This window comes from Lepisma saccharinum, chromosome 1 (genome assembly GCF_977018435.1).
Source record: "Lepisma saccharinum chromosome 1, izLepSacc3.1, whole genome shotgun sequence".
In the NCBI taxonomy this organism is placed as follows: Eukaryota; Metazoa; Arthropoda; class Insecta; order Zygentoma; family Lepismatidae; genus Lepisma; species Lepisma saccharinum.
Window position 1 is genome coordinate 124,092,389 of NC_139229.1, and position 23,721 is coordinate 124,116,109.

General features: G+C 39.6%; 1 protein-coding gene across 3 annotated transcripts in view; it reads right to left on the reverse strand.

Annotated features, from left to right (window-relative positions):
* Positions 1–14,270: 14,270 nt before the first annotated feature.
* Positions 14,271–23,721, reverse strand: part of Fs(2)Ket (Importin subunit beta Fs(2)Ket) — a 103,398-nt gene continuing 93,947 nt past the window's right edge. For 2 of the 3 annotated variants that reach the window (XM_083138230.1, XM_083138214.1), the window contains exon 16: positions 14,271–16,186. In XM_083138230.1, coding sequence (XP_082994356.1) covers positions 16,180–16,186 — 7 coding nt within the window. In that variant the 3' untranslated portion in view covers positions 14,271–16,179. The remainder of the gene's footprint in view (positions 16,187–23,721) is intronic. The other variant, XM_083138223.1, reaches the window with a different exon arrangement.

Below are 23,721 nucleotides of genomic sequence, written 5' to 3' on the forward strand. Positions count from 1 at the left end.
AGAGGAGCGTGGCTGCATCCGCTGCGTCCCTTCCCCGCCGTTTTTCCCCGCGATGATCTTGTTGCCTTTCCCCTTTCCTTTGGAGAAGACATCAAGGTCCACGAACTCCACCGTTACGTCATAATACCCGAAGACCCTCAGGTACCGAAAGACCTGCATCTGGCTTGGTCACGTTGAGTGCTAACAAATCCAGCTCCTTCCCGACCTTAACCTAAATTGGGCTTCGACACGTGACTCGAGTGATTCTCCTGGATATTTCTGTTAGTTCTTTGCGATTGATTCGTCCTCCGGTTAGGGTGTGTCTAAGGTGGGGCTCTGGCCCACCATTTCATCAATCTATTTCAGTTATTTTGCGATAATCGTGACGAAATGGATGGGACAAATACAATCGCTGCGGGCCTTCCCGGTGGCGTGGTGGTAAGGTCGCTTTATAATCAAGGGGTTCCGGGTTCGATAACCGGTGAAGGTGGTTGGGATTTCACTTTAAACTGGAGGTCCAGTCCAGTTTAGCCTACTGTGTGGAAAGTGGACTTTAGGAAAAACTCGATACGCCGATGCCTTGAACTGGGTTCAAACATGAAACCTCTGGCACCATAGCGCGTTGGACTGACCACTGCCACGGAAAGTCTCCCCAGTTCAAGAGAGAAACAGTTAATAATTTATGGAATAAATGGTTGATTGATTAATTTAATACCAAAAAACCTCACCTCATTTCCTGCAAGGCAATATTTTAACGATAAATCACCAATGCTATATTTTACTACCCCTTTATACTCCTTTTGACTAATCTCGAACATTAGGATGAATGATGATAAGATGAAAAGTTGAGAGTCCACACGCCAAAGCCTCGTTACTCTGCAAAATACAGTCCAGTCATGGCCCTATATTAGGGGAGGTGTCCAAACACCCTTCCTTGCACAAATTGTATAATCATGCTATCCCTCGTCGTGCCGAAACTACAGCGCGTGCCACGGTTGACAGTCGAAAGCTTTGCCACATTTTTTCCCTCCGCTCGTCAATGCTGGAAGGGATTGGACCGAATTGTTCGACCCGTTTGAGAAAACAGAAGGGAACAAGGAAAGAACCCACGCCTTCCCATCCCCCGGTCCTGTTTAATGGGGGTCAGTGCTTTGGCAACACAGAACTAGCCTTCCTTTGTCGGTGTGTATTACACCAATTAATTTGTGGTTGTGGTTTTCGTGTATCAGATCGATGTATAAAACGTTGCCCGAGGGTTTGTTTGCTTGAAACACGTCACGTGACAAATCCTGTTTCCCTGCTGCCTGCTTCGGGTAATTCGCTGCCTTTTGATTACCAAGCACATTTGGCCATGTAAGCCCACCGGGACCGGGCCAATTTTAAGCAAAATGCAGAGTTTCATTTAGATGACTGTAGATATACGCGGAATGAACCATAGATTCGGACTACATACAATTTATGCACATTGAGTGTATATATGGATGCGGGGGTAGTCGAGGAACCGGAAAATTCCAAAATCTCACAAAAAATGTCCCTCCGCCCCTGGACAACAAAGTACAGGACATTGTCAAAATACACATGGAAATGATCGCTGGCATGTCTGGAACAAGATAATAATTGCACTATTATGATACGAATAATACAACACGACTTGTACCTCCAAAACGATATGTCTGTACGCCACGGAGCCATTCAGCAAAATGTGCAGTTACCTTGAAACGGCTGTAGGTCGGAAGCTAATTGCCCTAGATGGACGAATCAAGTACCATTATACGCGGAATAAACAACATAATCGGACTATATAAAATGTATGCACATTGAGTGTGTGTATATATATACACACACACACACACATGATATATGGATGCGGGGGGAGGGGAGAAACCGGAAAATTCCAAAATTTCTGAAGAAAAATGCACCTCCGCCCCCTTCCTCCAGACTTTACTTCCGCCACCCCCTTTTGCCAAACTTTAAAGCACTTTGCAACCTCCTGCTACCGACCAGCAAACTTTTCCCATATCGAGGTTCAGCTGCATTATTATAGTGGAACAAAAATGCCGGCAGCAATGCTTTTCTTTTCAGAGGAAGTGGCCACAAAGAAAGATGCCATTTTCACGCCTTTTTATGGAAGAACAAGACATGAAAGAGTCCTTACGGTGCAATATATGTGTTAACAATAATTTAGGGATGGGACCGATTAATCGGTACTCTATCGGTATCGGCCGATATAGGCATATCGGTGTATCGGTAAAATTACCGATCCGATATATCGATAAATATCTTATAATTTAGTGCAAAGTTCTGCCATTTTGTTGTAATTTTTATGGATAATCTCGATGCCCTACATTCTAAAAAAAAGTAATTGTGTAAATATTCAACGTATTTTCGACTGCAGTAACCTCGAACACACACATTTGTTAAGGAGATCAATGAACATTTCAGGTTCTTCAAGTACCATATCAAATTTTATATCGGGTCGGTAGAATATCGGTTATCAGTATCGGTAAATTTTATATCGGTACTTTATCGGTATCGGCCAAAATTTCATATCGGCCCATTCCTAAATAATATAAAGCAAGAAAATCGCAATTCCAGCGAAAAATAGCGACATTATGACTTAAAAACTACGAACATGACAAGGTATCTTTTAAAAGATAGGTGGTACCCCAGAGGTTACAGGAAGGCATATTTTAAAAGATAGGTGGTAAACAAGAGGTTAACAGCGGATGACTGCCACAAAGTCGGTCCCCGCGCCGGGAGTTACAGTGACAGGACTGTAATCTTTGTTATAAATTACACCAAGCACCAAGTTAAGCACCCTCTCAAATAAAAGTCCCAGCCCAGGTACATTATTGTCGTCCTGGTCGGTGTAAACATCCATCGTTGCATCACCTGCCTAAACGTCCATTGTCCACGTCATGTGGCCTTCCACACCCAGTAGCCATTGTGGAATCCTTTGAATATTTATGAGGAGACTGAAGAGGCATCGACAAACCTGATTTATGACCTACGTCGTACACATTCCTATTATTGAAGATGGTTGAAAATATGCAGAGCTTCATTGGGTCGCATACGGCCAGGTTGAATAGTCGTAGTCGCCTATTTGCGGCAGTAGCCTGTGGCTTAGGGAAGTTCAGAGAAAGATACAAAGAAACAGAATCAGGAAAGGTCCTTGGCCAGAGTTCGCCTGGAGCAAATGCAAGTAACGCTGGGACACCCCCGATCACGTTGTTCGTCACAGGAATTGATTAATTCTTATACTGTGGGCATATCAGTACATAGTCTATTTTTGTTCATCACACAATACGGGAATAAACTCCTAAACTGATGCAGCGCAGGCCCCTACCAAAAAATAATAGAAGTCCTTTAAAATTTCCTCACTCAATTTTTAAAACTCATTCAATTCAACTAAAACGCTACAGTTTCCGAGGATAAAATCGCCTTACGTATTAACAGCCGAGGCTGTGAAGGGCACTCAGCACACACAAGGACAAACACAGGACAACACGACTCCATAGAGGATTATCCTGGCCGTTGATACAGGCGTCCATGGACGTCCGGATGCCCCCCCCCCCCACGAAAAATGAATGTCCACCTAAAAATTATCTATTTCACACAATTTTATTTCAGTCACAGTAATTTGTGTTATTGTAAATTCGTTGAAGAAACATGATAATTTCAGACTGAAATAGTGTTATGGGGGAAAATATGACTCCTTTGCCCCCCCCCCCCTGGTAAAAATCTCTTGCTTGACCCTCCCAGGAAAAAATCCTGCGGACGTCCATACAGGCGCCTGAATCTCGTTGACCTGCAAGAAGGGGTTACCGGGGTGTACCACGGGGAAGTGAGGTCAGCCTTGTCAGAACGTCAACCTTTATACCCAGACAGGAATTAATCCTGCGACATACCGAATACAACACAAGCGTGTCGAAAAAGATTAATATACAAAAACAATAATGCTTTCATTAAAAGTAAATCCTACTTGATTTTACAATGTCATAAACTACTGGAAGACAGTGCCTCTGGTGGGGTCGTTTTCAAGAATAACATCATTCCTGTCCTGTCCTGTGTGTGTGTGTGTGTGTGTGTGTGTAATTCTGGATCTCATGTTGACCAAGTCCAAGTCACATATAAAGGGCCTAGAGGATGATTCGAAAGTCCCTTAACACCCCCTATAACAAGTAAAGGAGTTAGGCTGGGTACAATTAGTCATGATAGAAATAGATTAGGCTTAGGGGAAACCACATTGGTGTGTTCCAAGCGGACGCCAGCGATATTGGTGACCACCATATTGAATTAAACTTTTTTTTTTTTAAATGGGACACTTGGAAAATTATACATTTGTTACAATCATGCAGTCGTAACTTTTACCTCATTAAAGATAGGTTGGAGAAACCTTCACCAGTGCATTTCTCGTGAAACTCCAGCCTCATTTGATTCTAGTCTGACTAGCGGGCGGAAAACCAGGGTGGATGATCTAAGGTCGGAATTTTTCCGACTGTCCCCGCATAAAGCGGCTGTAGGACCCACCCAGATTCAAATCAAATAGCACCCAGAAGGTGGGGGTAAAGGCAGCCGTAGCGTGGTGCTTATCATATCACCTCCAAGATGGCCGCCATCGAAAAAACGTGGGGCCCACATACCCTAAATGTGTCTTCATGGCATGGCGCTATATGCACAGGGAACTTATCTTTGCCTGCATATATTGTATTCCTTTCTGTACCCCTGTGTAACTATGCTTATTTTTTACATACGGATATACGAACCCTCTACTATGACAATGGCTGAGGGCCCCCCACACTGCGGGGTTTTGCGGCTTGTAGATCCGGCACTGGTAGTGGGACAAAATGAAAAAAGGACCTGCGCATGGTACTCGCACGTGCATAGAAGGGAGGGATAGAGTGCAGCCTGTTCCATTATGGCACGAATTGAACGGATAGAGGGGAAGATGAGTGCAGGCTTTTGTCCGAAGGTGCTATTGATTATGGTCGCTCTATAACACAAGGTTTTCAACTAGAACACATGGGGCATTCATTCATTCCATGTGAAATCAACAAGTGAAGAGGCACTTTACAGTCTCACATTTTTGGATTCATTTGAAGTTTGGCATACTGAAAGGGACATTTGAGGAAGGAAAATATGCAACTTTGCAGATCCATACCTTTTGTATTTAAATTGCAATATTTCATCAAACAGAGCACCTATACGTAGAAGTGATTAGGATGGCGTTGGAAAGGTCTTGAAGGACTCTTTCACACGGTATTGCATGCATGTTAAAAAAAAAAAAAAAAAAAAGCGGTGTGAGGAAAACTTTGGTAGCCATTTTCTCAAAAGTGGGTCTTTTAATTTTTTTCATACACTGTTATTCAATAAGTCGTGTCGTTGAGCAAGAGGTACTAACTACACACTTGGAAATGGCAAAACAGAATAACTTGGATTTTATACCCTCAAGTCTAGATCAACATGGTTGGAATAGGATAACACCTGTCTATCACTGATGAAGTTCCATGCTGACAACCCTTCGAATCAATCCGTCCTCGATCGCTCAATCTCCTCAGATGCTTCTCCTTCCAATACTCAAATACAAAAGTTATGGATCTGCAAAGTTGCAAATTTTCCTTCCTCAAGTATCCCTTTCAGTATGCCAAATTTCAAATAAATCAAAAAATTTAAGGTCGAGGACCTTGTTGATTTGACATGGATCGGCCACATGCGAAATTTCATCTTCATGGGCATATTACCAGACTTTATTGACAAAGTGAAATTCTGGTTATATACTGAGCAAACCTCGTATATTGGCAATTTTAATTAAAACCGAAGAGTTGCTTGGATATTTTAAATGTATCCGATTTTTGTTAGTGATTGTGACTGAGGTTATATCCTGGTATGGAAACGCAACTGTTAGAAATTCTACATTGAGGAAAATAGAAATGTCAGTCTTCAGTACATTAGAGCACATAAGTTATTAACACTAATTAAGGTTTCATCAAATAAGAATTACGTACATACCTGTAAGATCTCTCTCATTATTTGTGCCTTCACTTGCGAGTACTATCTTCTGAAACATGTGTAATCAGCTAGTGTATCTTCATTTGAACTGCTTGCCATTTGCTGGTTCAACTTCTATCTGTTGTATTGAATGGTCAAAAAAATTTGTGTAGGGAAACACTGCACTATATTACATGTATTCATAACACACACATAATCAACAAGTGAAAGTGTTTATGTGCACATACATACTGGAATTTCACACTTTCAACTATTCTACCGATTTTCTCTGCGATAAATAAATGTTTATACTTGCAGAAATCATGCCTAACTTGTGAATTTTCATTTTGCACTACACAAGCAAGACACCCATACATTTCACTATCATACTCTGCAGTTTTGACGATAACTACGGGGTTCCTTGTGATGATCCCATGTCACCCCATAACTGTTTGGATGATCTCCCCCATCGGAAGGTGGGAGTGAGGCTGGCAGTCAGTAGGTAGGTAGGCCCTGGCCCGCATGGGCTGTTACGTCATGGGTTATTATTGTTCATTCTTTCTACTTTAAAACCCGATGGGTATTGTTTCCCATAATATTGCTCTGAATGCATAATAGAAAAGGGCCTAAAATGATGTTGAGAAAATACATACACCGCAAACATTTTATGACAATGCCCAATTTTCTGGTAGGGCCATGGGTACAACTCAATCAAAAAAGTTTGATACTTCATGCCACATGAAGTTAAAATAATAAAATTAAATTGACAATAGTCACAGCCCATACCATATTTTAGTTTTTGCAATTTTACAGACCTATCGAATTATTCCTCAGGAAGAGCAATGTTTTTCTAACTCATCGCATAACAGCCATCGAGGGCCAGGACCTATATACAGCCTGCCGAGGTGGGAGATCATCTAAGCAGTTACGGGGTGACGTGTGATCATCATGACGAACCTCCAGTCCTCGTAGGTTCCCAAGACCGGGTTACACTACTCATTTCATAGCTTCCCAATTTCTAGGCTTACCATACATCTGGGATTAGCCCGGACAGTCCTGGTTTTTTAGTGCTGTCCGAGACTGCAAAATGCCCTGGGTTTTCAGAATCTGAACATGAATGTAGTTACCAGTAGTGAATATTCCCGACCAGAATTTATGACAGGCAAGGATCGATCGATTATACATTTTCTTTCTTTGAGATATCGACTTCCGAGCGGTTCCGTTTCCGTACTACCGTGAGTGTCTTGGTGGTCAAGGCAAGCAATTTTTAAGGTGTTTCAAAAGGCTGATATTTCATGTGCCAACATTTCTAAAATGGTTGAGTTTGGTTAATTGTTATGTCTTTGCCTGAAACATCGGCTCCAGTTGAGAGTGTGTTTTCAATTATGGGGAATATTTAGTCTGCAGAAAGAGGTAGACTTCCAGTATCCACTGTTAAACATCTGCTGAATGTTAAAATTAATTCAGAACTTTCATGTGAATTTTATGATGTTATTAAAAGAAAAAGCCATTTCTGAAGAAAGTCATGTCTAGTGAAAAGTACAACTGTCTACTACCCAGAACAGAGAGGTTTCCTAAACATCAGAAAATGTATTATTCAATTAAACATTTGAAAATTAATTGATTGATTTTAGAAAATAATGTTAATATTTTTTCTTGTACAATTTATAGTTTAATGTTCCAATAAAATGTTAAGGCTTTTAAGTAATTTCAATTTATTTTTGTAAAAAAAAAAAAAGAATCAGCATTAACGAGTTGATCGCGAATAAGTCCTGGGTTGGACCAAAAAAAATATGGTAAGCCTACCAATTTCCTCACAATGGTCGGTGACCTCCTTAGTCTGCACAGCCATGGTGCAGAACTTTTAGTAAAATGTTATTGTTAGTTAATTATGATTCGAAGACAAGTATTAGGCACATCCAGAAAGTAAGTTTCCCTGGGGTCATGCACAAAAAGGAAACATTATTTCATTCAATGATTTATTGCCACAGATACAGCATTTGTCCAGTTACTTGTCAACATAATTCCCGCCGGAATTCTGGAACTTGTCATACATAGTGTGGGACCAACTTCTGTATACCTGTGTCGTAGAAGTCTGCCGCCTGGGTGCCGAACCACTGTGTGACAACCGTCTGAACCTCTTTGTCGCTGTGAAAATGTTGACTAGACGAACTTTTTCAGGTGCAAGAACAGGTGGTAATCCTGAGAGCGAGATCCGGGCTGTACGATGGATGATCGAACACCTACCAACCGAACCTGTCCAGAAGGGCTGGAGTGCACATAGCCTCGCATTGTCGTGCAGCAAGATCAACCTGACACTGAGCTTACCACGTCACTTATTCCGAATGGCTTGTCGCAATGTCCCCAGTGTTTCACAGTAAAGGTTAGTGTTAACAGTCTCACCTCTGGGCAGAAACTCAATGAGCAGAATGCCTTGTCTGTCCCAGAACACCGTGCAGACACAGTCTGTTTGAACTTCGTCCTGCATGGAGATCCACTGTGATGTCAATGCATGGACTGCTGCTTGCTTTCTGGGGTGTTGTATGCAACCCAGTTTTATCCTCAGTGATGATCCGGTTGAGAAAATCGTCATCATCATGGTAACGATGCAGAAAGTCAGCACCGTGCCCATGCATTTTCCTGTGTGTTCTGGCATCAGGTGCTTCGGCACCCACCGGGCACACAATTTCAGGAACAAGAGGCATTGGGTAACAATGTTGTTCAACAACGATCCTCCAATATGCGCTGCTGCACCTGCTCCACAAGTTCGTCCATAACGGCCGATGGCCACCCACTGTGCTCGTCATGCACATTTTGCCGACCTTAAGTAAATGTCCTGCACCAATGATGCACCATCTGCTTGCTCATGACGTCTGGCCCATACATCTTGCACAGCTGATAATGAATTTCGATCGGCTGTATGTTTTGTGCGTTCAAGAACTTGATCACCGAACGAACCTCGCACACGGCAGGAGATGGAATAAGAGTCGCCATGTTTCATCGCTGCCGCCATGCTACTGAGGACTTTCGGGAGGCATCTTCTAGGACATTCACTAGCCAAGGCATGTGCCTCTCATGCATGCACAAAACCAGTTTCAATATGCATGGCCTGCCACCTGTGGGCGAGTGGGAAACTTACTTTCTGGATGCGTCTATTATTTACTACTTCAAATGAGTGGTACTGAACACGTAAAAGTTGCTTTGAGTATTTCTAAATGCCTCCAGCTCCAGTTATTTGATATCAGCCTATGAAATCTTGTTAAAACAACACGCACACAGTGGTGAGTGGTGTAGGAATGGTGGGAGGGTCCAGAATGCTCTTAAATCATTTGATCCTAATTGTACCCCTTATACTTGCCGTCAAATTCAAGAGGTTGCCATTCAAAGATCCTTGGTTCTAATAGCTAAATGCAAAAAGTATCTTTTGTCCACATTATTTATTTCCCTATCCAGAAGGATTCAAACTACCATGAACCTATTACATTGTGTCACCAGTTACCTTACTGGTAGGCAAAGTTGGAGAACTTTACAGCAGTTTAAAAATGAATGCAAAACAATGATTTGATTTTTATTTAGCTTCACTGTTCTGCCACTTTTGGTTAATTGCAAAAATGAGGAGAAGTGATGATATGATGAAGCAACACACTCAAATAACACCCAGGCCAGGTTTCGAACCCAGGGCCTTCACATCGTAGCATGCTGTGCTAACCACAGTGCAACCGAGTTGAGCAAGTGCAAAACAGCGAGGCTCACAGCCTATCTGTTATTTTAAAAACCTGTTAAAACTATCTTCAAAATGGCTATAAAATTTTGTACAAGGTAATGCACGAACATACACACAAATTTACATAATGATATACTGAATTTGTATGCCCCCTCCCCCAATCAAAATCAGAGGGTGAGGGTTCTTGCACCACTGCACACACATTGAAGCATGTTACACTAAAAGAATCACTCTCCAACCCACATCCTCATTTTCAAAATCCATTGTCATAAATCCTGGTTCCTTGTCCTACTGTACTGAATTATTCATAAGGTTGGACATTGAAAATGATTCCCATGACAATGAAAGTAACATTATGGTTTGGATTAGTTTAGTTAATCATTGGCTATGGACATATGAACTTTTTGTGTGGTCCTAGGATGATTTTCTGTGCCTCTTCAGTAGTGGGTCTCTATGTTGACTGCTCACTTATACACGATGGATTACTACAATAACTTTGTGTTACACGACAATGAAAGGACCTACCAAGTTAGAAATTATCTGCCATTAACCTCTCCCTCCATTTGCGCTGAGATACCTATTGATTAGATTCCAAGTGAACTACCAGAGCTGCTTCAGTTTGGTGGAGGCGGGGCGGGGTATATTGTTTGAAAAAAATCTCACCAGAGACAGTCACCCCAGGAATGAAATCCAAACTGCTTTCACAAGGCTCCTGTCCTCTTGTCATCTCAAGAGATTGTTTTACTTTTAAATTCAGCAAACAGAAGACTTTCTTGTATGTTTGGATAAGCACTGTAGGTAATTTGATAAATGTAAAGAAGTTTCTGTACTTACAAGTGGATACTTCTGCTTCAGTCCAACATTTCGGACCAGTTTCCAGATTTTTGGCGATCCATTAAAAAAAAAAAAAGTTGGGAGTTTACTGTGATATATGCCATCGGTACTGAGAAATTGGCAAATTGACACTACTTACAGATTCTCGAACTGATCAGTCAAATTTTTGAAGACAAAATAGACAGATTGTAAATTTTTTACTGTCTGAAGACTAGATATACTGATTGAAAGTATTTAATAACAGTAAGAAATTAAAAGGCAAGTCTCTTATTTAGTTCCCTCAACATTATATTTGTAATTTGAATAAGTTTGAAGATATTGCAACATTAAAAACTAATTGACTCCTGATTTTCAATTATTTTATTGCAATAGTGGACAATGTATGTTGTGTTACACGAGCATTTACAAGGCAATCAAGTTTATAAAATTCCAGTTTAGTTAGTTTCAGAGATATTGACTTGTCACTATTGATCAATTGTTTTTGCTTCACGATCAAGTAGTCCAAAACAGGTAATTTATGTTGTATTAGATACTATTATTTGATCCAATAAATTTCATACGGACTGCAGTAGTTTCTGAAATTTCATAGAAACAGATGGATAGGACTGCCATGTACACCCAACGGCAAAAGAAACAGTAGGCGAAACGTCTACCACCATTTTCATTCTGTCTGTATTACACAATGTGATGACAATGAATGGAAATAATGACGTCAATAAGCAGAAAACAATGGCTGCTTCGAACAAACATAGAACATTTAACATTCCTTAAAACAACACAAGATGAAGAATTAAAAAGTAATGAAAATAGTGGTGAACAATTTGCCTACCATTATCTTTGGTATTGACTGTACAAATACTTTCTTCAGCTTTAGTCAATTTGTATCCCTACAAGTACAACACAGAAATGGACATAGCTGACCTCAGTCTGATCCTCAACACTTAGCCAGCATAAATGCTTCTTATATATTTTGATTAGCTTTTGCGATTACAATGTATAATATATATACACAGCATGAAAGGCACATTGAGTTAACCTTTTGGGTCCCAAGCGTCTCTGTCGAGATACCAAAATGTAACCCTTGCGGTCCCAAGCATCTCGATCGAGATGCTGTGTCAAGGTCGTAGTTTTTACGTTCTAACTCTTCTATTTTTGGCTAGAATTTCGATTTTTTTTTTCCCCTAACAGATGTATTTAACAGAAATGTTTCTTGCACTTTGTTTTATCTTCATGAAAATGGAGGGGAAAAGGCAGGAAAAGGGACTTCTCTTTTGAGTCTCTTTTCAAGGGAAAATTTTTGCCGGCAGGAAAGACCAGCTTTGTTGTTCTAAAGCAATGCTTTTCACTCCCGCCTGGTAACTGCATTCGAAGGAAGCTTGTTTATCAGTATCCGATATCAAAATGAAAGTTTTCCATGTGGGCACAAGCAGGGTTGGGGGTCGGGGAGGGGAAGACTGGTTGCTGAATCTGCCTTGTGAGAATGGAATTTCGAGGGGGGGAGAGAAACCCCATTTTTTTTAAAAAAAAGTATTTTTCAGGGGATTTCCCCCTTTCCCCTCCATATATATGCCGAATGTCCATAAATTATATATAGTCTAAATCTGTGATTCATTCTGCGTACAACGGTGTATCTTTCATATCTCTAGGGCATTTAGTTTCTGAGATATAGTCATTTCAATGTAACACTGCATTTTGCTCAATTCCGAGGCTGGAGACAGTGGTGTACAAGCCTTTCGTTTCAGGGGTACAACTCACGTTACATTGGTCATGACAAAAATGAAAATATTTTTGTTTCTTACATGCCAGCAATAATTTCTATGTGCATTTTGAACTTTTCATATCCTTTTTTTCAGGGGGGGGGGGTGCTTAAATTATATATCGTCTGAATGTGTGATTCATTCTGCGTACAACGGTATATCATTCATATCTCCAGATCAAATAGTCTGAGCTGAAGTCATTTCAAGGTACCGCTGCATTTTGAAGCTTGAATCAGTGGTGTGCTGACCATTCCTTTTGGGGGTACAACTCACGTTACATTGGTCATATGATAATAATGCAAATATTTTTGTGTTCCTTACATGTCAGTGATCATTTCCATGTGCATGTTGACACTGTCATGTACTTTTTTCTTGGGGGGGGGGGGGACCCCATTTTTTCCCCTGAAATTTTGGAATTTTGAGAGTTCTGATTGGTTATGCCACATGAAATGCTAAGGTAATTAGGACCGATCCTATCAGCAAAAAATGCCATGGCATCAAAATGCTTACGATTTCTTTACTTTACATGATAGAATTCGATTGTAGCAGAAATGATAGGGAAAATTCTTTTGTCTAAAGTGGACTTTACAGTCACGCTTTACATCCACTTTGTTTTACCTTCTTTTCTTCTTCATGAGGATGTGATACCTCAAAAAAATTAGTTTACTGAGGAATTTTAATCTCAGACCTATCTTTCATGGATTTTTATCCAGTTTTCATTCGAGGTAATTTATGTCAAAATTCTTTAAATTTTTGAAGTGAGTCAGAAGTATCTACAATGGATCCTAAAGTATCTTGCGAACTTCTGAACTACTAAAATGGCACATGTATGCATGAAGATCTAATGACAAGGTGGAATTGTGAACTACGAAGGGTAGTACATTCTAGTGACAAACTGCATTATGGACTGACATTGAGGAGCCTCATGTACTGGATTGAAAAAGTACCATTTGTAAAACTGTGCAAATGGCAGATCAGGATTGGAGTTCAGTTCAAAATGAACTGCTGCTGTTGCAGTGTGAGTTCTCGCATTGCCAAGTAGGAGTCTGAACTGTGTTTTCTTCATCCTTCGACCTCTCACCATAAAGAAACTCCAACTATACAAAGCTTTTGGAATCCAGATATTCATAGTGGACAATACCTCATCTTTTGTCATTTGCCTAATGTGTAATGTTTGTCATGACATTTGCAGCCAAAATAAATCGGTCATGCACTCTGCTGCAGTTGCTCATGATAATGTGTTGCTGAGTATGATTGCAAGCCATCTGAGAACAAACCTCGCACATTAGATGAACATTACAGGCAGTAACTGCTGACTGTATGGTTTTCCTGTCCTACTACCTGCTACCTTTATCACGGGCACATTAAACAGCTCAGATTAACTTCAATGTACTTAGAAAGCAGTTCAGTTAATAATAATGTAGTTAACAATACTGTAGGTAAATATTAATCTTAAATATTTGCATTTTCAGACCAGCTCAAAGTTGTTTGTGTATAGTATATCATTCTTGGCTAAAAAAACAACACATTCTTATTTGGCACACAAAAATCTTAATTAGAATCAGAAGTGCTGGTCTAAAACAAATTTTAAAAAGCTAGCTGGTAAAAGGGAACTTAAAATTTAGCTGGTTTGTCTTTCATCTATTGCACACCATACATTGACCTTTGAACCATGGAGACAGCATGTGGGTAAAGCAGATTTTTATCTGCTTTAGATATCTACATAAAATGAAAAGAGGAACCCATTACAAACTAGAACATTAAGTAACGTTTCAAGAAGATATGTACTCTACAAACTAACATTGTCTAGAGTCTGAATTTAAAATTCTGACCCCTGCTCACTTGCAAGAATTTAGCTCTTACTAGTTCATTATTAAATATGTGTAACACCAGCATACATTACAGGGATTGTGAGTCTACCACTCAATGCATTCAGGCACCAATGTGGCATTAATAAAATAAATAAAATAAAATTCAAACACATTGAGTACTTAAACTTTTAAGGTACTTTATTCACTGCCAGTACAGAACTAAATTTATTTCCCTACGAAAAGTGCTTCTGAGCATCCAAATCATTAGGCTACATTAAGTTTTCAGTTATCTTAATTTACTTTACAAACGTGTGTGTAGTTTTTTTTATATTGTACATAATTCAAACCATTTTCTGACCTGTAAATATACTTTTTTTTAATTTTCTTTTTTACTTGGGCTTGGCATCTAATTAGCAGTAGCAACAGGCTTAAGGAAGATGAAGAATGCAAGGAGTGATTCCTTATATGCTCCATAACAAAGGGGAACATTTTGGAAAAAGAACTTGCATGCTCCGTAACTTGTACAATCATACATTTGTTTACATTTCTGGGTAACATGGCACACAGTAAGGTATATTTCATTCATAAAATCAAACGTCCAAAGTCTTTAGTGTTAACACACACACACGAACTTGCACACGTTCATTCATTCAAGTACTAACATACTCTTACAACTATTCAGGAACAAGTTCAACCATACGTACAGATTTTTAACAATTATTCGCTTTCGCATTCATCCGTTAACTTCAGTTACTTACATACAAGTGGAAGAGATTTCACTTCTGAAGTGCAACACTTGCACACATAAAAGGCACGCGCATCATCAAACGTACGGGACGCAATTATCACACAGTCAGGAAAAAATCACAGGTTTGTTTGGTTCAGGTCAGTGCATACCTTGGATTCATTTCTTTTAACAATGTTATCTAGTCACCTGAACAAGGACTGCCATGGCATTTAACAGCCATGGCTTGGAATAATCAAGTGACTTAAGTATAGTACTGCCCAAAAACCCCGAAGTTCAACTCAGGCAACAGGTACTAACATATCAAAACTTGGAATATGTATTAACGTTATTGTATACAAACACTAGAACATTTAACAGGAGTTACAAAAATGTGACCAGCATTTTTTATCCCAGCAAAAATTCGTTTTTCTTTAATATTAAAACTAGTAAATTAAAAAAGGGGCTTCCCACTTTTATCACATTTCTTTGGCCAAGGTAGAAAACTGACCTGTCCATGATAACTGCAGAACTTACAACCCTGATTAAAAGCTATGCCAAATGCAGGCTGCCAGGTTGTTTTACTAGACAGTTATCTTTGGAACATTATTATTATTATTAATTTGGTCAGAGAGCCATCGAATAAATTTACAAATTATATTTAATCAAGGCACTTCATGAAGTGAAAATTGGAATTTTTATAGTAAACAATTTGCACCGTTTGATGCAAAAAGTGAAATGCCTTCCTCGTAAAGCACTTCACCTTTCTATTAATACATCAGAGGATGTAACAGATATGTTGACTTAACTAGAACATCATGTACGTTTCAATTCAAACCATGATTTCCAGTTTTATATCTGAGCACAAAAACTGCATACATCTGCATGGCGAGAAAAACATGCATCAGTATGCATAAGAAAAAATTGACCTCCTTCAAATAGGAATTTCACTATTTTTCACAGCAAGGCATTTGGCAAAGTTTGCTCCTCTACTACTCCGCACACAATTTTAAGAAAAAAAAAAGTATGGAATTCAGTCTTGGGAATCACACATCTTCTGTCACACAGATGAATCATCATCTTGCATCCTGTCTGAAGTCTTCACACTCAGCGTCCCTCCTCTTGCACGCTAGGCATCACTACATGTCAGTCACACGAGCTCACGTTCCTTTACTGTACCCCATGAAAAAATACACACTGCACTGCATTTGTCACTTGCACTGCCTTTCAAATACCATAGCGTTCACCCTGGATGAGCCTTCAGAGTGGAGTGGGGATTTGCAGAAAACAAAACAAAAGAGTATCTGGGAATCCAATCTTCAGCCAAGTTACTAGAGTGATTCGTGGATCTGCAAGGAAAAGTCAGGGACTGGGTTGAGGTCAGTATAGCAATTCTGAGCAGATGGCAGTCTGCTGCCAGACTATTATACACACTCACACATACAAAAAAAAAGTTACAAGCATACAAAGAAATTCAGTCTCAGCAAGGCACCACTACTTGCATGATTAAATTAAATTTCTAACAAAAAAATATTATTTTTGTCCACAAAAAATTCTTCCATTATCCTGTTGATACATGGCTCTTAAAAAATTCTAAAGGTATTTTTTTTTGTTCCACATGGAAATTACATTAAAAACTAATTAGTTGTCTATGAAAATATATGTATACACGTTATTCAATGGATGCGAGTGCATTTATTTGTTGTTACTAAATATAGGGATTGCTGTAGAATTTCCTAGATATCAATCATTGCTTCTAGTTATTTTCAGAGAAAAATACTAAACACTTAGGGTAACGTAATTAAAATACCAACAGCTGTGCAAAAGCATGCAGCAATTAATCAGGGTGAGAATAGTTTTATTATTATTCATGTGTGTCTCAAAGTGCAAAACCAATCGACATATGACAAAGACACCTTTATTACTTTCCCTATTTCATGCTTGAAATACCCGTACTTCCTTATGGGGAAAAGAAGCTGATGTATCAAAGGAAGTGTAAATGCTATGTCAAAATTAATACTGCTGACCTGTTCGGATATATTTCGATGCACATCTGCCACAGATCAAGATGACCTCAAGCACGGTGTTGAAAATTTGCAAGAAAAATTTGATTTAGATCTTCCAAGCCAAATTTGTATGTTTTTAACACGGTGTGTTGATTAAAGGGCTCAAACTGGTTACTGTGGAAATAATCTATGAACATTAGGTGTCATACCTTGGGAACACAAAGCAAAGAAAATGTCACTATGTACGTATTTATAAGACTTATGAAGAAGCATCCTCATGCATACAATGAGATTCTCAATGATGAGTAGATAAAATTGATGAAGGAACACTTGTGTCCAGACACTCAAAACATTTGATTCCATAAACTTTGTAGTACACCAGGGAAGGAAAAAAATAGTAGAACTGCATTTGAAACTATTGCCAGTTCCCCATTGCATAAATAAATTACATTCATGCAATCCAAAACATCCATATTTTTCGAATAAAATCCCGAATGATGATATTGTCCAAGCAGTCACAAGATGAGTTCCTACAAAATATTCTTGTTTCTTCCCAAATAGATCTCTCTCTCACATATACAGACATACACACACACTATACAGGGTGTTGCAAAATACCTGTTACAACGCTTGGGAGGTGGTTCGACAAGTAAAAACGAGGAAAAAATGTCATGTGAAAAAATGTCGAAATCGGCACCGTTTGCGAGTGACAGGCGTGCGAAAATCGCCTCACACCATGCGTAAAGTACAATAACTCAAGAAGGAAGAAAGATATCAATGTCGGAATAAAAGAATACAAACAAAATCGTGCCTGACGAATACAATGGTGCAGCAATTGAGGCCCAGTGTAAATTGCGCAAGGTGACTCTCAAAGAAAGTGGGGAATCCCGATGGAAAATATAGGAAATTTACTACTATTTTCTACATAATGTTGAGATCGGAATGTAGGCAGTAAAAAATGACGACGTATGTCCACATGTCCCACTACTGCTGGGACACCGTCCCACACTCGGGAAATAGGAAATTCACTCGAAAATGACGCTATGCTGTCAAATTACGCTCAGATTGATTTCAGCTAATTGGTACAGAAAGCTCCACTAGAGGCGCTGTGAGTGTAGGTCACCTGTTACGTATTAGTGTTGGTGGATACTACGTAGAGACTGTAGTCGACCGTTGTTTTTCCTGTCTTGTTCTGCGTCTCGCAGCGTGGAGTTTAGTCTGGCGTGTGTGTATGGTTGAATTGCGCTAAGGAATACTGTACGTAGAGTACGTATTCCCGTGTTCTTTCTCGGTTTGCAACAACTGCGTGGACACCTGTGTGACATTACGTGGGTGCTAATCACGGTAGTTGTGATCCGTCACTCGGAGGGAAAGTGCCCCTGTTTCTGGGCAGTTCTCGAACAAGACAATGGTGGAGTACTCTACCCACGAGCTTGCTGATATGCATCTCGTTTATGGAGAGGCAAACCGAAACAGCCGTGAAGCACGTCGTTTGTATCACGAACGTTTTCCCAATAGGCGATTACCAGCACATGCACTCTTTCAAAGACTTGATGCTCGACTGCGTGAAACTGGATCTCTACTACCCCGTAGGTGGGATTGTGGAAGACCCCGCACTGTGCGCACTGTGCAATTTGAAGAGGACGTGTTGGACGCGATACGAGACCGTCCTGACACCAGCACACGTGTCATTGCTCGTACTCAACAAACCCACCATAGCAATGTGTTCCGCGTTCTTCGAGAGGAGGGATTGCACCCATACAAATTGCATAAGGTGCACCACATACTGCCCACGGACTTTCCCCTACGCATGGATTTCTGCCAATGGTACGTGCAACAAACTATTTCCATTCCAGAGTTCCCAACAATAGTTTTGTGGACCGATGAGGCAATGTTCACCAGGGACGGCATGTTCAATAGCCACAACAGCCACGTCTGGGATATGGACAATCCGCATGCAATCATTGTGCGCCATCATCAACATAGGTTCGCAGTGAATGTGTGGTGTGGCGTAGTAGGTGACCACTTGATAGGCCCGTACATTTTGCCATCTACTTTGTGTGGTGGGAATTATCGGGTGTTTCTACATGACGTATTACCTGAACTTTTGGAAAACGTGCCACTGGCAGGTAGACAACGTATCTGGTTTCAACACGACGGCGCCCCCGCACATTTCGACCGGGGAGCCAGAGCCTTACTCAACGATATTTTCGGCGATCGTTGGATTGGCAGGGGTGGACCTTTACCGTGGCCACCTCGTTCCCCCAACCTCACACCACTGGATTTCTTTGTGTGGGGAGAAATGAAAAGGCTCGTGTATGAAACCCCTGTGGAAAGTGCTGAGGATCTCGTTGCTCGTGTTAGTGCCGCTGCTGGGACAATTGGTGACATGCCAGAGGTATTTGCACGTACCAGACAATCAGTGCTTCGCCGATGTCATCTTTGTCTTGAAGTCAATGGCGGACATTTTCAACAACGTCTCTGAGTATACCGGTGTTTGTGTGAGCCCCTATCAGCACCACATAGTGTCCTTTAGTGAAAGGTACGAGTGAAGATGCTGGATATCGCTGTACTTCATACCGTCGATCTGCATGTGCGGAGGTTGTGCGCTTCTCAGTGGAATCCCTTCCAGATGTGCTGTGCCTGGAAATGTTACATGCCATTGTGTGCGTTTTCTCGCCATTCTCCGTCTTCATTCCTTCGAGGATTACCCACTTTCTTTGGGGAGCTCTCTTGTAGTATATGTACAGCCTAACGACATGTGGCCATTGTTTAACTTTTGTTTTTCGTACTGCAAAGTAGTGTGTCAACATTAAGGGATTGAAAACTTTTTTTTATGATTTTCCAGTATTTTTTTCCATTTGGGATGGTGTCCCAGCAGTAGTGAGACATGCGACAAATTGGTTTCTTTTCTTCGAACCGCAATGTGAACCGTGTACAACAGGAGATTTGCAGTTATTTTCCTATTTCCCGGGTGTGGGACGGTGTCCCAGCAGTAGTGGGACATGTGGACATACGTCGTCATTTTTTACTGGCTACATTCCGATCTCAACATTATGTAGAAGATAGTAGTAAATTTCTTGTATTTTCCATCAGGGGATTCCCCACTTTCTTTGAGAGTCCCCTTGCGCAATTTACACTGGGCCTCAATTGATGCACCATTGTATTCACCAGGTACGATTTTGTTTGTATTATTTTATTCCGACATTGATATATTTCTTCCTTCTTGAGTTATTGTACTTTACACATGGTGTGAGGCGATTTTCGCACGCCTGTCACTCGAAAACGGTGCCGATTTCGACATTTTTTCACATGACATTTTTTCCTTGTTTTTACTTGTAGAATCACCTCCCAAGCGTTGTAACAGGTATTTTGCAACACCCTGTATAAAGTACATAGATATAACAAGAAATAGTTCTAATGTAGTGTATCAAAAATAGTTGAAAGACAAGTCTTCTAATCTAATAGCATTTATGATTTTCAGTTAAGCATATAAACTTATTAACCATGTGTAATGTGATTGAAGGATTTATTTTTAGTTTTCCTCAGTTCCCATACACCTAAGCCCCCCTCACCCCTAAGCCATCTGTTGTCAATTCAAATTGCAACTTTCTTTCTTCACTCCTGCAGCCCTTCCTTTAGAAGCTGCACTTTCACATGCAGCATTAATAATTTATGCTTTTCAACATGCACACTTACCAAACACTGTCACAAAGAACAGTGGTACTTTCAGATTCTCTTGCTCAAAGTGCTGATCTCTATTTCCAATCATAGATCAAATCTAGTAACTCCACAAGTGTTACCAAAACCAAGCCAAGCAAGTACTTCAACCATCTTTACCAAAACTGCACATGATTTTTGCATGACAACACAACTTACACTTGGCCTAAACACCACCTGAAAGCAAGTCTACACACAGCAATTATCTTCTTAGCATGTCATACCAAATGCAAGGGTTCCCCCACTGTATAATGTAATTTCTATTCCTCCTCCTCAGGACGAAAACTGTCATCACGTATAGAAAACTGTAGTTATTTCCTTCACTACAAGCTTCCTAAAAGAATGAAAAATTGAAAAGGAGTGAAAAGACACCAAATATGGATACCGAGATAATCCAGCCATGGTTATATCTCAATGCAGGCAACTGGAAACTGAGTTTCAAGAACAATCAATTTCTTAAGAACAATTTGCGAGATAAATGTTTCATGGTATCAATTTTGAATATCACTATATCATCTACATTATAAAAAATATTTTTTGACTTCTTCCACAGAAAATTTGCCTAAGAATTCTTTTTACAAATGACATTTCTTAGGTATGGTTTCTGATAACCACTTAGGTGAAAATGGTACCTAAGGTGTGACAAATATTAGCAGCCGTAACCAATAAAGATTTTGAAACTGAGGGATACTTTGTCCAATGCCAAGTACTGTTCCAATAACATTGATTTACATATATGTAATGAATATCTGCTGGTTGTGCAATTGATAGCATGGGCCCTTGTTTCATTGTAGCTGTTAATTCAAATTCAATGAGACTTGAAAATATCAACCTGAAATAATTAATTTTTCATTGGGTAAAGGGAGGAAATTAAGCCATTCTTTGACACTGGTTATCTCATGTGGAAAGAAAAATAAATTCTCATAGCCACTTAAGTGGTTAATCAGACAAGCATTTATTTGGCTTCATAGTGGCCATATTAACCATTAAAGACTGATACCACATAGCTCAAGTTATCCTAGCAGAAAAGCAGTGACCATACATATCTCATTTCATAATACGGTGTTAATTCATTAGATTATGGCACACAGCAGCTCATGCAGCAATTGTTACAGAGAAGCTTGTTAAGTTCATGCTTAGACAAAACTAAACACCACTCTCGAGTGCAAGGAATATTGCGAGCAGGAAATTAAACCACCGTGTAGTCAGTAACTCGAAATGCATGACTGCCCCCCCCCCCCCCCTCTCTCTCTCTCTGTGATTAAATTTGTCATTTTGTACATTTTGGTACCTGTCCATGCTTGTCTGTTCAAATGAAAAGAATACATAAGGGCCAATTTGATAATATAAAATTAGAATCTTGCAGATACTTTGAGCATCAACTGGAACACACCAATACTTAATTTTTTTTTTGGATAGATTAGGGATGAAGATCCCATTCATTCGGCCAAAGCCTTCGTGCATCTTTCCCTCCGTTCATTCAACTCGGCCATCAGGAAACATGCTCCACTCTACCCCTCCCTCCATGTGCGAGTATGATGCACAGGACATGTGGTTCTGTGCAGGTCCTTTTTGCCTGCATTTCCACTATACCAGGCAAGCATTCACATAGATGCTCAAAACATTTTAAAGCAGTGAGTTACTGAACTCTCACCATCTCAAGCAAGTTTATTCCATTCTACAGATCCATGGGACTTAAGATGAATTAACACTTTATTGTACATTGTCAATGCTTGAGAGTGAGGGAGAGAAGAGATTTCATGCTAGGTTTCTATGCTTCTTCCATTTTTATATTTTAGGTAGACCTCTCCACTCAAGGATGAAGAATCATGTGCGAGGCTATTAAATTTTATAATTCTTGAAAAGCTTGAGCCAATTTGTTTCAAATTATAGACACTGAAGACTAAATAGCCAACCTGTTAAATGTTACCAGTGATGACATAATCTTAACATATTGTTACAAACTGTTACATGGCTGGACAGATTTTAAATATCAGTATTTGGTTTCGTTCATACTTTTCAAATTTCCATTCCTTTTGTGCAAAACTTCTGTACAAGTTTAACTTTAATTCAAATTTGACTACTTTAATGCCCTTTAAACATTCCTCATCAAACAACTCTTTTCTGATGTACAAAGAAGAACTGAGACACAGTAACGGTATCATGCTTTGTATAAAATAAGTTTTGTCTCAACAGGCCATTGCACATCATGTTCATGTTTTACAATTCGCACATTGCTTATCAAATATTTCATTGTTTGATTCTAGTTCAAAAGATGTTGCATGGCAAACACAATGCAAACTTAATTTATTCTTATGACAACAAATGATAATTTGATCTGGAACTATTCATGATTGTAAACTCTCTTCCATCAGTCAATGTTCAACACCTCATTATAATTAAAATAATTTTAGTACATTTAAAAAATAAGTAAATGGAAAAGGATAAAATCTGCAGTCAATGATGCTCCCACTGTTGTCCTGACCTCTTGATTGATATCAAAACGGAAATTTATCCTATCACACTAAAGTACATAATATTTCAGTTGTGATTATTAATTCTTTTCATTGCTCATGAAGTTCTTCTGGTCAGACAAAAATACACATCTACCGGGGTTTATGACTGGTATTCAGCATTTGGGTTTTGACCATGTATCATCATATAAAGTACTATAAAAAATTTTCTTCAGTAAATATCTTTCAGCTGAATTCAAAATGCTAAAGGTTCAACAGTTTTACCACACTGTAAATGAAATTGGATGTTTTTTTTGCTTTCATGGACTGCATTTCAGCTGAAACATATATCTTGGCATGTTTTATTTGTAACCTGGCAAAACAAAACTGTGGTTAAGTAGCCTTTCACCATCAGACCAACGTATATTTTCCAGTTATTTTTAAGGAAAGTTATACCGTCACTGCCAATATGTCGTTCTATCTTCTACCATTGTTACGAATTGGCATCACGTCTGCATCATGCTCCTTGAGCTTATCTTCCAGCCTGCGCTTGGTCATGCCCATCCTTATGCTTCCACAGGTGCAGATCGCAGATGCCACTTTCATTTTGGTTGGTATAATAGTTCTTCAAGTGTGTTAGGTGGAGGCTATAGAAAAGTTGTCTCTCGTCACAACTTTTTGTATTTTATTCGTTAGGCCATGGAGCGAAGGGAAGGCCTTCCCAC